General features: G+C 34.6%; 1 protein-coding gene across 2 annotated transcripts in view; it reads right to left on the reverse strand.

Annotated features, from left to right (window-relative positions):
• LOC118266983 (nitric oxide synthase-like protein) overlaps window positions 1-15661 on the reverse strand; it is a 127714-nt gene that overhangs the window by 28275 nt on the left and 83778 nt on the right. Inside the window, exon 1 of one of the 2 annotated variants that reach the window (XM_035580679.2) lies at window positions 8516-8950. The exons of the other annotated variant lie outside the window; for it this stretch is intronic. Within the exon in view, the coding sequence (XP_035436572.1) occupies window positions 8516-8725 (210 nt within the window). The 5' untranslated portion in view covers window positions 8726-8950. Of the gene's footprint in view, window positions 1-8515; window positions 8951-15661 lie in introns of those variants that run through there. 2 annotated transcript variants of the gene reach the window in all.

Consider the following 15661-nt stretch of genomic DNA (forward strand, 5'->3'; position numbering starts at 1 on the left):
TTTGTTCGTATTTTCCTATGAAAGGGTTTAATGAAAGTCTATGAAAAGCTATGAAAGGTAGAGGAAAGCTTTACTAACGCAGAGAAAGACTGGAATAATGTGAAGTAATATAATAATTAAACTGACAAGAAAGTCATACTTTTTTATTTAAAACAATTAAGATTTCAAACACAAACGTATTTAAAAAGTAGGCCGCGGCAACTGTCATTGGAGTTATTACGACTTATTTTAAAACAACGAAGTTATGATTCGAAACAAAATGAGATTTCAATCTGAAAGCAAAATAAGTAGTGCATTAGTATTCCGTTGTAAGTAGAATATTTTCTTGTAGCTGACTGGATAGGTTCAAATCTTATTATCAAGGAAAATGGATACGCCATCTTGTTTAAGAAAATGCAGGAGCTGGTGGAACGAACTGTTTATTTTCTGTTCTGTTATTTCTATTAAAACGTGGATTGGTTTGTAATGCGATATTTGTGACTGTTATGATTATTTTAAACTGATTTCATTTCTATTTTATTGTGATAGGCTACTGGGCCTTTCAGGAATTTCAAGAAATGTTGATAGAATTCTTAAGTGTCAAAGTAAATAGTTTAAAGTCTGAAACTCAAATGTCAACTAACAAAAATTATGTTTTGAGGAACCTATCATATAATCACATGCACTTGTGATTATATGATAGGTCTAGGACTTTGGGACAAGGGGTCTCGGGTTCGATTCCCGGGTCAGACAAAGTATACTTGGACTATTTACGGTTTTTCATAGTGGTAGCACGGAGTCTGGAATCCTGTCCAGTATATGGCAATAAGCTCACCGCCCATTAACACAAATGGTGAAAAGTGGGTGTACATTGTATAGCGGCATTACGTGCCGTAATGTGCACCTTTGCCTATCCCACGATAAAAGGCGTAACGTTGTAAGTGTAAATTAATTTTAAACTTTGTGTTATTCAACTTACATTACTGCTTGCTTTAACTGGCAAAAAAGAACATAAACAATAAAAACGGATGTCAACAGAACGTCTCGTAAAATCAGTACCCTATTCTTTACCTAAAACATGTTTTCCACATAAAATAAACTTTAATAACATCGGCCTCAATTACGTAAAGAGCAAGGATCACAAATCGTTCTAGCTTGGTGGGTAAATAATTTTTCTTCGTGATACGAATATTAAGTAGGGAGGACCGTAGGCTCTTTGCACACGAACCGCTCAAGACAGCGACAAGCCGCGGAATACATTATTCATATCCTATACACTTCCCACATTCGTGCCTTACTTTTCTCAATACTTATTTATCTCTCGTCATCTTTGAGTCAATGTCTGTCCGTCTGCAAAACGCCTTATGTTTTTGTCATGCACCAAATTGCTTGATAACTTGATGTCGTTTCGCAACTGTTAAGCTTGTTTACTTCCGAACGTTTTAACGTGATCCTTTTAAAAAGTTTTGTATCGATATAGATGTTTTGTTTGGAATATAGGGGATTTTAAAGTTCTTACTTTTTTGTATCAATATAAATAGTTATGACCTCATTTCTTGATATGGAATAAGTAGTCTTGAAGTGTTCTTTTTGAAACTGACTATGTTTTTTTTTTAAGAGGGGGAATTCATCCAGTGTCTTCTTACGGCTTGTGCGAGGTGAGAGAGAGTGTCAGACTCTTACTGACTAAAAAGCACCCCGTTCCTACTCCTGCTTTTCGCGCCGGAGTCCCGGTAGTATTCCACAGCCCCGGATCAGGCATCATCCCTACTGGGCCCAAACTAACTATGCTAACATTTTAGGCGATAGTTAAGTATCGGGATTAAAAATATAATAACACTTGTCTAAATCAAGCAAATGTGAAGTGTTAGATTTTTTTCAGGTCATAACCGTATTTAGATCGAGCCGAAGTCCCGGTAGGTAGTCCGCAATCAGGCATCAGCCCTACATCATCAGACTATGCTAAAATTTTAAGGGATAGTTAAATACCCAAAGTAAACATTTTTACAGCAGAACTAGACTCGATATAAGTCTCTTTACACCTTATAAAAACCATTTCTAGTACCTAACAGCCTGTCTGTGAGATCCGAATCGTACCTCGCCGCCATAATACGGCAGACGATAAGATTATCCCCTAACACATTTCAACTCGACTTTTATACCTTCCCTTATTTTATGAAGTTCCTAACTGAATCTCGAATGTTCATACCTCCCATATTTTATGTGAAACAGCAATATTTTCACGCTGTGTAACCATAAAAGAAAAAGCCTATAAAATCGTGATGGGAATTTTATGATGTTTCAATCATTTCACGATACAAATTCCCATGGGGTTTATTACTAGTAAAAGTTATAAGTAGTCAATTTTCATGTGATTTTATAAGTACTTATGTCTGTTAAGGAGTATCATTAATTCATGTCTGAAAACAATATTTATTAGATTGAAGGGTGACCTTCCATTATTATTTTTGTCTCAAAACAGGTACCTATCATTATAAAATACGCATATTCTGTCTAACCTAAAAATAAATAATAAGTGTTGCAAGCGTTCATAAGCCACGGTAACCACTTACCATCAAGTAGATCGTGTGCTTTTTGGCCACCGTCTAAGTATAAAAACATGACCAAAGAATTTGTTGTCACACACCGTGGAACCCGCTAGGTAATCCGAACTCCGAACCACGACCTCCGAACTACTGGGGTTTAAAAGCAGAAGAGGGACGGGGTTGTTTTTAGTCAGTAAGATTCTAACACTGCCTCTCCCCTTACCCTAGGCGGAAAAGTCATTGGATGATTTTCTCCCATCAAAAAAAAAGTGGATATACTAAACACTTCATCATCTTCTTCGAATTTTTCTATCCAAAAATACAGAATTTGCCACTCCCATTATATCCTAGTTAAGGCCAGTTTGTAAACAAGCTGCTGCCAATTTCGCCGATACCGATGAATAGTAAAGATGTTAGCTCTCTCACTTTGACGAGGCGTTAACCTTTATCGGAATAACCGAGAGGTGCCCAATCAACTCTGATTGGAGTACACTTCGTTTACCAATTAAGGCTTCTTTATGTGAGGAATTTTTGTTATGCATGTCTTTCTGTAATCATTAAATGACTCTGAGTACGGCATATAGTGTAAATTAAATCAATAACCGCATTTAGAGACATATAATGACTTCTTGAACTATTCGTTAGTAACGATTTTGTATTGAAAACAATAGCTGAGGTCTGGTTTAAGTAACCATTTAATGACTCTAGCAGTTAGTAATGAAAAAAATCTGGAGGCACCTATTTTTTTTATTAAGATTTTTTCTCATTATGCAGTTTGCCTGTCACACACGTGACACAGCATAATAAGAAATTACATACGAGTATAAATACCTCCATAACAATATCCTATTCTCTATGAATAGGGAAACGAAATTGATTCCCTTTTTTTTTAATTTCCTGCATTTTCGAAATTAATTTCATGACAATGTAAGATTTTTTGTAAATTATCAGGCAAAAAGATTATGTGCACTAAAAATAGTGACACTTTCTAATGTGAAAATACATAAAATTAATATTGACTAAAATTATGTCCTGTAGCAGCACAACTATGCCATCGTCGTATGTCGCGGAATGCTGCTCATGAATTTGAGCCTCTAGTAGCAGGACTTGAAGCTAGTTGAGTTGCTTGTGATGGCGATAACATAATAATCAATTTAGTATGTCTCACGAAAGTTATAATATAAATATAGTGGAAATATCTATGGAGAGGATTTTTTTGCAGTGAGAAGAAAAGAAATGGGCCTATTTCAGAACTTAACATAAATAAGAAAGAAAATATTATTAAAGTTATAATAAAATGAGATGCTGTATTCAATATGAGGACATCAGCTATAAGACTTCCATAGCTAAACAAAGGTCTCCTCCCCAGTCTGTTGAATGCATTGTACTTACATGTTCATAATATTGAACTGATATCTACTAACAAAAATATTATTATAGGTAATTGAAGTTTACATTTCTCCAAGTGTCTAACAATGACATTATGTTTAATCTGTTATTATAACATTGTAATTATCAATATTTTCTTCAAAGGGATATGGACGAAGGTAGCTGGCAGTTGTGAACCATGTATTAGGTACGTTAAGCCACACTTCGAACTAATAGTTAATTACTATGTTACTACGTACTACGTTTAAAAAAATCGACTTTTAATTCGGAATCGGTAGATAATAAAGTCGGTTTATATGTATACTGGGTAGTTCTTCGAAATTAGATTCTTCGACTGATTCATATGGCCAAAATTTAATTCCACTTTAAGATCTGTAACACGTGTTCATATGAAAATAGTTATACCAAATAACGTATATTCGAATGAGGGACTCGTTTTAAAAATATAGTTTTCGAAATATCGACGTTTGAATATTTTCTGCCCAGATGAATCAGAAATTGTTACAGATGAATCTGTTGAACAATTGAAAATTGTATGTAAATGAGCTCTGTATTTATTTTTATTGTTAGCATACCATTTTCGAGTACTTTCGCACAGAGAAGTCACGAGCATTCATCATCACGCTTGCTCAGGGCGGATTAGCAATTTCAGACTCATAATAATTACATTCCTCAAAAAAAAAGTTTTTAAATTGTAGCTATAACATTTATAGCTAAGTTAATTTAAAAATAAGACTAGTAAAAAAATGGACAATGCAACAAGAGCATTATTTTATGATTCATATGCGGTTTTGACCATACGAATCAGGCACAGATAAATCAGGATTTTGCTTACAATCATGCATAACTCATCGTATATACAGACTTCATTCTTATCATTTTTCTACACGAATGTATAACCAAAAAGCTTCACACGAAACATAGATTGAAGTTTTAAAACTGTAAAGTAAATTTTATAAAATAGGCATTGTAATCAGGATGCTATGTAAACCAAACACAGATGAATCAGATATTTACCTTAGTAACACCTGGATCTAAGCCAACCAGCCGCACGTCCGCCTCCTAGCTTGTCCGTTGCACGCCTGGTTTCCCTCCGCACAGGAAGCCAGACTCTCATTATTAATACCCGACCAAGTATGGTCATTCGTAGCTTACGCCGTATTAATCAGTATTATACGCCGGACACTTCTTATTTATTTATTTATAATCATACTAACATAGTTATAACGACTGCATATTTTTTTTTGAAGAGGACAACTCATCTACTTTCGATGTAATTATAATTTATATTGAAGTATCAAAGGGAAAATGCGAAATCGACTACTTTGTTCCGGAAAATGGCAAACGGACACACCATATGAATCAGAAGAACAAGCTTTAAAAAAATATTTTGTACCTAGACTGCAATTATTTAAAAAATATTATTTGTCCTAGTAACTGATATAGCTAAACTATACTAAAAAAAATATTACATGCCGTTTTGTTAGTTGGTTTCAAAAATATTCCCAAAGACATCGAAAATTTTGTCTCTGAAGAACTACCCATACTAAAAACTGTGTATAAAACACTTTTTTGAAAACCGCAATAAGATCGGTTCCGCCAATCGCGGGCAAACATACAGACATTACACACAGGTCAAGATGAAATCTCCTTAAAAAAGAAAAAAAATCAATTCTCGAACCCAGAAACACATCACACATACATAAACAGCATTGTATTTTAAAACTACATACATTACGCGTTATCTACAGTTCACACCATGCGAGGAAAGTTGTAGCGCTATAACTTTGGAGCGGCGCGCGGCAGCCTGCGGCAATTCCACCACGGGCCAAGTTTCAACGCTCCAAGAAGGATACAAGAAATAAATATTGTATCATTTTTGCGAATGTATGAGTTGGTTAAAACTTGCGTTTCAGAAGCGTACAATATTCTTCGTTAAATATGCATCCGTGCTAAGCTTCTTGCCTTTTTAATATGGAATGTGGTATTGTTATGCGTTGCCGTCGAAATAACTTGGCTGAACTCAAATAAGAGAAAACTTTGCTCATATTTTATTGTAGGTTAACTTTAACCAGTTATTTCCATGTTAAAGTACTTGGATATGTCATAAATAATTCAATAAAAAGTTGTAACCCTCAAAGTTACCTCATGAAAATCTGTTCAGAAGTAAAATTAGAAAAAGAAATAAGCAAACCTTTTTTCATTACAAATGAAAATATGTCGATATATTTGTGTATGTCGAAATACCAAGTAATAATTACCCCTTTCCCAATCCAACCTTAAATTCCTAACCCCCAAAAGGCCGGCAACGCACCTGTAACGCGTCTGGTGTTTCGAATGTCCATAGACAGCGGCGATTGTTTACTATCAAATGATTCGTATGCTTGTTTACGATGGTATAAGCTATACTATAAAAAAACCTGTTCAAATAATTTAATCACAGGTACAAAGAATCTTTTCAAATACCGTCCTAATTACATAACGTTAATTTGTAACGAGTAGCCCAGTGCCTAGCCGTCTCATTTTTCAAGTCAAATGAGACCATATTCTTATTATAAAAGAAATCTTTTACAAATTAGTTCCAAAAACCTCACTTCATGAATAAGATTTAATGTTTTTGCAAGTAAAATGAAATTATGAATGTATGGAAAAAATTATACTTACACACTGTTCTTAGAAATTATGCCTCGTTTCAAGTACCTACCTACCTTTTTTATTATTATTATATTATATTTTTATGAAAAGATTTTTGTTTTCGAATTCAGGCTTTTAAATTAAATATTCTCAATATCAAATTCGTTTATTCATTAAACCAATCAAAACTGATAGCCCAAAGGCAAAGTTAAAATCTTAAGTAGAGAGTTGAAATAAGAAAAATAAATAAATCTTAAATGAGAGACGATGCTAGATGTTGTCCAATAAAAATATACTAGACAATGAAAAATAACAAATTAAAGCATGTTCATTTTCATTGATTTTATTAAAACGTTGCCCCACACTAGGATTTTCTTCTGTGGCGCAGATGCTTTTACAAGTTCACATGACACCCAGACCCGAAACAACAATTTGTGTATCACACAAAGAGTATCTCCGAGCATGAATCGAACCCACTGTACGTTATGTGACAGCCAATTGCCCAGGCACTGCACTAACCGTGCAGCCAAATTAAAAAGTTAAGAATCCTTTGCATTATCGCGTTCTTTGTATTTTATGTTCTACATACGTAAACATATAAACTGAAGCCAAACAAACAAAGCTAATCCACCGTGAAAATCCATTGCAGTATCTATTGTTTAAAGATCTTTGATTGTCACACAAAAACAAACTTAACAATACAGTCAACAATGTCGCTAGTATCTTCGTCAGTTAAAAAAAAATCAGTCATTTTGTTAGAAGTATCTTTTAGTTCCAATTTTGTCCACCTGCATATTTAAGTTGGTATTTGTATGGTATGTTTTGTAACTAAACTTTACTGTTTACTTTAGTTTATGTCCGGAACGCACCAAATTGTCGGCTCATAAAATCAGAACGGCCGTCACGCCGTACATTATCACTGTCTGTCCATATTTAAGTGGTCCATGATTCAACGATTAGTGGATAAGAAATAAGAAATGAAAAAAACCTCCATGGTTATTTATTTTTGTGCATCAATGAAATCACAAAAATATCGAAACGACTGATTTTTTTAAAACAACCTCACAAAAAACCTACGTGAAACTACACTTGCGTTGTGTGAATGAAGTTACCGGTGGTCCAATTACCCCGCTTCTCAATCTTCCCAATTCCCGATTACCTAACAACCCTTAAATTCCTAACCTCCAAAAGGCTGGCTTGTTTAACAGCTTATACCATTATAGCTTGAATTAGGTGAAGTATCAAGAAGGAAAACTGATATAAGTATTACAAAAAATATTTGATTGAATATTTTTCTGTCTAAAATTATTAATTTATAAAAAATACTGAAAAATATATCTTTAGTTAGATTGTAACTAAAACAATTTTTTTATTTCATATCCTGCACTACACTATCTAAGACTCAAAGAAAATTATTGACATAGACGGCGCGTGAGATCTTTCAGCAAATATATGAACACGAGTTAATCTGTGTGCTAACAAAATAACTAATAAATCGTTATCTTTTCTGCATATTTCGGCTATATTTGGTCAAAACACTTGGTATTATATTTATTTATACACTTTACTATTGTTCTAATACAACTTGGGTAAGTATACATACAACTAAATGCAGTTTTTAAACACTTTAACATGCAAAAAGGAGTCTCAAAAGCCGGTAAATATCTTGGAAGCGCAAACTATTACGATTAAATCACAATATAAGTTTTTTTTTTAAACTGACATGGTCACTAACACTAATATTAGAACTTGAGACGGGATATTTACCATGTTTATCTATCTATCCCGAAATATCGGAAACTCATAGAAATAAATAAACAAGGTAAATATCCCGTCTATATAATTAAATCACAGTTCAATCAAATTCCTTTCCTACTAAAATCAATTTCCTATCACATCCACCCATTAAGTGTTAGAACAACGACAGTTCAGAAATTGTGAGTCAATAATGCATAAGTTCCACTCACCGTTCTCGGACACTCTGTATCATAGAGCCGATCGTAAAGGTAATCCCCGCTCTCCAAATTCTTTAACACTTTAGGTCTTATCAACTTTCGCTTCGGTTTTGGCTGCACACTTGTCACCTCTACAGGACAAGTCTTCATCACACCACCATTACCCACAGACAAGGTCCCATTTAAAATTGTCTCAGAATTTTGAGCTTCACCGGGAGCCATTGTTTTTCACGTTAGTTTAAATTTAAATGAATGGATCGCACGCGCAACGCGGTGACACTAACCGTTGGTAGGTGTCGCTTTGTATTTATAACTGTTTTATCTAATGCCTGTATTGGATCACAGTTTCGAGTATTTAACTATTTACTTCGGTCGTGTGACTTTGTTTTGACGTTGAAAGTTTAATGAGCTTAGTGAGACGTGGTGTATAGTAGTTAAGAGTATGTTGTGTACGCGGTTGTCTTGACTTGCAAAATCTTTGGTCTGATTTTTTAGAGTAATATTTTCTTATTTTAGTATTATTTTATATTAAATCACCGAGATTAATTGCAGCTTTTTAATATTTTTCAAAGTGTAGGTCAGGTATACACTGGGATTATGATCACAATGGCAATGGAATAATTGAGATTTGCGGCGTATGTTTTACAATAATTGTATGCCAGTCATAACATACAGACTATGTGTTATGATTAGAATATCCGTTAGTCCAATCATTAGTTATTGGAGCGAGTATTAATAGGTACCTATAGCAATGAAATGGAAAATCAAGATACCGTCCAACATTCACGTAATTATTTTTATTAAAGAACTTCTCAATTTATACAATTCGGGCATCGTGCGCTCTGATAAACTTCGCAATTTGAAACGTTTAGGTTACTGGTGAATTAATCGATTTTTAAGAGATAGTAGAGAATATTGCAACCTATGGTGTAGAATAGTCGCGAGCCTGCGGAAGCGGAGCAAGGGTAATTCGTTATCCAAACAGAACCAGACCCGAGTGTGTCGAATTCTACTCCAAAGAGATATCAGACCACCACAGACGAGGCCCTGTAGGACTGATGCTTAACTGGAGCTAGCAGACGACCACGCGGATTACTGGGGCTACAACTCGAAGCAGAAGTTGAAGAAGCTTGTAGTCAGTAGGAGTCTGACACCTCTCGCCAGTCCTAGTGCTGGAGCAAGCATTTGCATATTCCTGCCTATGATGTGTAGTTGTCATGGGCATCAACAATGAACTAAACAAATAAAACAGACTTACAATCAGAAATATCGAAAGTAAACTTAATTCTTATAGTAGTAAAATTCTTTTCCAAATAAAATTTAATTCTTCTCCAAATATGATAATACATTTTAATCAGTTCTCAGCGGTTCTTGTCACGCGGTTGATATAAAAATATTTACTTTATGTATGAGTCTACTATATTTGTATACGTATACTAACATCCTACGAATACTCCTGCAAATCAATTCCTAAAGCAAATGGATCAGAGCCCGATTAATTTCAGTATTACAATTAATGTAAATTTTTCTGATTAACTGATTTCTCCGCTCCATCTAAGAGGCTTTACATCTCTACGTATCACATAGAATAACGTGGGAGTTGATTGCAGTTTTAGGCTTACCATTTGCCTAATCTGGCAAAAATACTTAATTTTTAACAAATGTCAGTTCTAACCTTAAACCAGTAAAGTGTCGATTAGATCAAACGAATAAGCCCAAAAAAGAAACAAAACACAGTCAATCGAATTTTAAAACAAATAAATTCTAATTACATAGCAAACAGCACAATCGGGTATTCAAACTGGGTGTAATCAAGTCATGTGCTACTTGATACTTCACACAATATTTGTTCAAAGTCATGCATTCACTGTATCCGCACTGTATCATCTTGTTAACATGTGATTACACCCTCGAATATCTGTGTTTTTTTGTAACACCTCGTCATTTGACGTGTGACATCTAAGTCAACATCTCCATATTTGGATGAAGATATCATTTCTCCTGTTTGTTGATTAAACAATAGATATTTACTTAACAATTTTTCTAAATTTTTCAAACGATAGCATATATCTCAGAAACAATAATAAACTACGTCATATTAAAGTCCTTCTATTCAATTCAATCATGGAGACTAGTGTTAGTACTATGGAAAGGTAATGTGCGGGATTTTCCCCGAATAAATAATGAATAAATCTTACATGAGCTTTCTCACGTAAGATTTAGTTACTATTATTACAACAGGCTAGTGCTGAAAATCAGCGCCGTGGCTCAAGCCATCGTGCTCGAGCTACGGCATTTTAGCTTTAGCACTGGCCTATGTACACCGTGTTGCTTATTTTTTTAGTTTTAAATTATTATATTGTTTTACATATGTACAATATTTTATAACGGTGCAAATATACTGTTTTTCTTTCTTTCGTCTTATTTAAACTTTTTTCAATAATTTAGTTGGAACTAGAATCTCTAAGCCTACCAGCCAAGAGCGGATATTATTTATTTATTACGGCAAACCCCCTTACGTAGAGGAAGGCTACATATATTCAACAGTGGACTGTCATAGGCTTTTGATATCCTATACGTACACTGCTAAGTTTGTGTATAAAACTGAATTAATGTATACAATTAAAGTAGACTTGATTCCGTATATAATGTGTCTAGTACCTATGCAACATGTTATCATAACTAATACGCCCCGGCGTTTATGAGACTACTCGCTTGTTTATATTATTACTGGAAATTAGATAAGCGTTTTACAAGGATTAACGTTATAGTTATTAATAGAACAGTGAGGTGTACATTTTAGGTAGTACTGATATGGGCTCAGCCAAGAAGGGAGTGGCTTACGAGTCAGGTTTTTAGTCAGTAAAAGTCTAACACCCTCTCGCCTCGCCCAAGGCGAGAGAAGGAATTGAATGATTGTCCCACTCAAAAAAAAAATGAGTCATGTGATACCGATCTAAATAGTCTGTAGATACAGCACAGTTGTCTATCGTAATCACTTAGAATAAGTAAATTTCTTCCAATTTCAGGCTCCTACACGCGAGTGGTATGTTGCCAACGGCAGAGGCGGCATCTGTTGACGCATCGACGGCAGCAGTCGTCCTTAAACGACACTTGCAGTTGTATCGTCAACAGCTTGCAGCCGTAGCATCGTTAGCTGCGGACTACCTAGCGGGCTTACCGTCGCACCGGCTCAAAAAGCAGGAGAAGGAACTGGGTGGTTTTTAGTCAGTAAGAGTTTGACACTTCCTCTCGCCTCGCCCAAGGCGGGAGAAATCATTGAATGATTTTTCCCCTCAAAAAAAAGCCGTAGCATCGTTACAGTTTAAATATCGACGGCCTTCTATGCGTCAACAGACGCCGCCGACGCGTCCTCTGTCGTTGGCAACATGTCGCTCGTATATAGGAGCTCTAAATCAACGTGAAATGGTTTGTGAACACTTCCACAGTACGCAGAAAATTCAATGTACCAACATGAAAAATAAAATCAAAAACGACACCCGCACAAAAACAGTAAATAAATCCCCCTTATTCACAAGCTGGAAACTACATAATAATACATTTACACGGTGACATAGCACCTTGTTACTCGTGTGAAAAAACTTAGTGGCTGGACAAACAATGAACTCATTTGCCAGTTCGCCGCTCGCGACCCGCACCCGCCACGCTGTCGTCGCGCTGTAGGGAGCGACGACAAAAAAACGCTAGATTAAAACTTGCCAGCACTAATTGTTCGTAAAATAGCTACGGAACTCACTGTATTTATTTTGAAACTGCATTCAAATATTGTTCTTGGAAAATAGGTCTGATTTTCAGTTGGTTTTATTATAGGGTGTAGTAAAAACTTATTCAAAGCATCTACACATCTTACAATTTAACTATGCAGCTTTAACAGGGTAGATGACTATTTTTTATTTTAATGTCCGTCTTGTAGATTTTTTAAAAATATTAGACACGTAATTTTTATTTTCTTATGGAAACAAATACTTTCGAAGATATTTTGATTTGAAATATCGTGTGGCGTAACTTTAGAGTCTATACTTTGAATAGTACGCACTATTCAGTATAAAACGTACTTATAGTTAGCCCCCACTCCTACTTTGATTCGTATCAAGTATTGGTCTTATATGACGTAAAAAAATAAGTACCTAATATTTTACATTACCCAACTACGGACTAATTAGATTTATAATTTTTGTGCCCCGTCATCATCCCTACTGCACATTTGAACTGTACAGATCAACCGCAAGGCGTATAGAACAAACAATAGAAATGTACAGTTTTAATTGAATCGAATAAAGAATAGATAAAACTGCCCATTAAATTGTAAGGTGTGAAGGCTGTATGGACCTACAATTTAACTATACAGTCCGACTGTACAGTTAAATCTACACACTTAAATAGTAAGGTGTGTAGGGCGCATTACATATTCTTTGATTTTAAGGATAGAATGTACAATTTCAAACGGAATATTTCTAATTCTAAAACTAAATTTAAATCGAATCAATCGACTGTTAAGTCATTTGAAATTGTAATTGTTTCAATTCTCGAACTTTCTAAATATCGAATATAGTGAATAAATAGTTATACCTATTTAAAAACTCAAATTGTGCATAGTCATTTACTGGGAACTGTGTAAGGAAAATAATTATATTAGGCGAAATTCCCATTCACATACGTAAGTGGTCACAAATGAATAATTATTATAAACCACATACTTATTATCATCTTCATTTAACCAAAAAGTAAAAAGCCCTAAGTCTATAAAACAAGGAACAAATGTAACAGTACTCAAAGACTTTTAGATTAGTGTGCAAAGGCAAAACGTCTTTATATCAGCAATAAAATAAAATCAGCTGATGACAAAATAAAGACAACTTGGAAAATTATTAGACTGGTAGGTACATAATTCAGAAATTAAATTAAGACTGAAAACAAATTTCTTCAAAATTGTCACAGGAGTTTAAATACTAATATTGTATTAAAATTAGAGATTTAAATTCTTTACACTCTCACAGTTTGCTTAAAAAAATGTAATCATGTCAACATAACTTTATTTTTCAATATACGAATCCTCTAGAGTCGTAGGTCTTTAAAGAAATAAAATAAAACAACTGAAATCTTTACTTATGAAATAATAACAATTATTCAAACTATAGCGCCCTGTCTGGCTATGATTTTTAATAAAAGTATAGATGACGGTGTTTTTCCTGACCTTATGAAATATAGCAAGGTTATCCCACTATTTAAAAGCGGCGAAACCACAGAACCTAATAATTATAGGCCTGTATCCATTTTGCCGGTCCTTAGCAAAGTGTGAAAAGTTGATACTGTCTCAGATGCTTCATCATTTTAATAAAAACTCCATCTTCCACCATCAGCAGTATGGTTTCACTAAAGGTCGTTGTACAACTGACGCCGGTGTTACTTTAATGAAAGAAATATTTGGTGCCTGGGAGGAAGCACAGGATGCCATAGGTGTTTTTTGTGACCTCTCAAAAGCATTTGATTGCGTTGACCACGAGACACTTTTGCTGAAATTAAATCATTACGGGATTAGAAACACTGCGCTCCGTCTATTGAAATCATATTTAGAGGATAGGCAGCTAAAAGTTCATATAAACGGTGTTAATTCACAAGGGTCTGAGATAAAAATGGGCGTTCCTCAAGGTTCAATATTGGGTCCTTTCCTACTTTTAGTGTACATTAACGATTTGCCACTCATATTCGAAAATGAACCAAAAATGGTTCTGTTTGCAGATGATACATCACTGATTTTTAAAATAGGTCGACGTACGAATAATTTTGACGACGTGAACAGCTCCATTCTTCGAGTCTATGAGTGGTTTACTATTAATAACTTGGCGCTTAATGAGAGAAAAACCAAATGTGTTAAATTTTGCTTGCCAAACGTACAAAATAACGAATGTTATGTTGCTTTGAACGGACAAAAGTTGGAATTTGTTAAGGAGACTGTATTTTTGGGTATCACATTAGATGACAGATTGTAATGGGGGCCCCACATAAAAGCACTTTCGGGGAGACTAAGCTCAGCTGCTTATGCAGTTAGACAGATTAGGCAGCTAACTGTAGGTACGGCAAGGCTTGTTTATTTTAGTTATTTTCACAGCATAATGTCTTACGGCATTTTGCTGTGGGGGCGAGCTGCGGATGTAGAATCAATTTTTATTTTGCAAAAGCGAGCTATTCGAGCAATATATAACTTGCCCCGTCGCGAATCTTTGAGAGAACTATTTAAAACTATAAACATTCTTACAGTGCCTTCTCAATTCATTTACGAAAATATTATGTACGTGAGAAAAAATCAACAATTGTTTGAAAAAAGAAGCGACAGACACAATTTTAATACGAGAGGTAAAAATAAGTTAGCTATACCGCAATTCCGATTGTCCAAAGTGCAGAAATCCTTCATGGGATTTTGTGTTAAGTGTTACAATAAACTACCAACCACCATACTGAATCTGAACGAGAAAAAATTTAAATCTTGTATAAAGCGTGAACTGTGTAAACAGGCATATTATAAACTGTCAGATTATATTGAAGATAAAAATGTGTGGCAGCATGTTGGTCCGGCTCCACTGGACACTCGCTCACACTAGACAATGCTCTAAGACGATCACTAGTTACACGTTAAATTAAAGTAGTAATTTATTCCAATGTAGTCTAGGGATCCTGTGGCATCAAGCAGTTATTTATTATTTTTTTATTTGAAAAATTAAATTAAAGATTATTTTTTATTTGTATAGAAGCATTATTTCAAAATTGTAAGTGTACATATGTGGGCACTATGTTTGAAACAACCCTCTTTTTTAATTTATATTCTTTACAAATTGGTTTTATTGTCCCATAGTTTTGACGTCGTATTGTCGTTACATTGTTCCTACATATATAGACAATAGGTAAATGATCAAATAATGTATCAGAGATATTGTAAAAAACATTTTTTTGAAAAGAGTAACGATGGAGTTTCTTGCTCGTTCTTCTCCATTCGAAGCAACACTTTGGAACGAGCGCCTAGCTTCACTGACAGACAGACTGACGGACAATTCAATTTGACGTTTCAAAAGTGCCTAATTTAGGATTAATTGAAATAAATGCTTTGACTTTGACTTTGACAAGGAAAAATTAGGACTAAAA

Source organism: Spodoptera frugiperda, chromosome 23 (assembly GCF_023101765.2).
Source record: "Spodoptera frugiperda isolate SF20-4 chromosome 23, AGI-APGP_CSIRO_Sfru_2.0, whole genome shotgun sequence".
In the NCBI taxonomy this organism is placed as follows: domain Eukaryota; kingdom Metazoa; phylum Arthropoda; class Insecta; order Lepidoptera; family Noctuidae; genus Spodoptera; species Spodoptera frugiperda.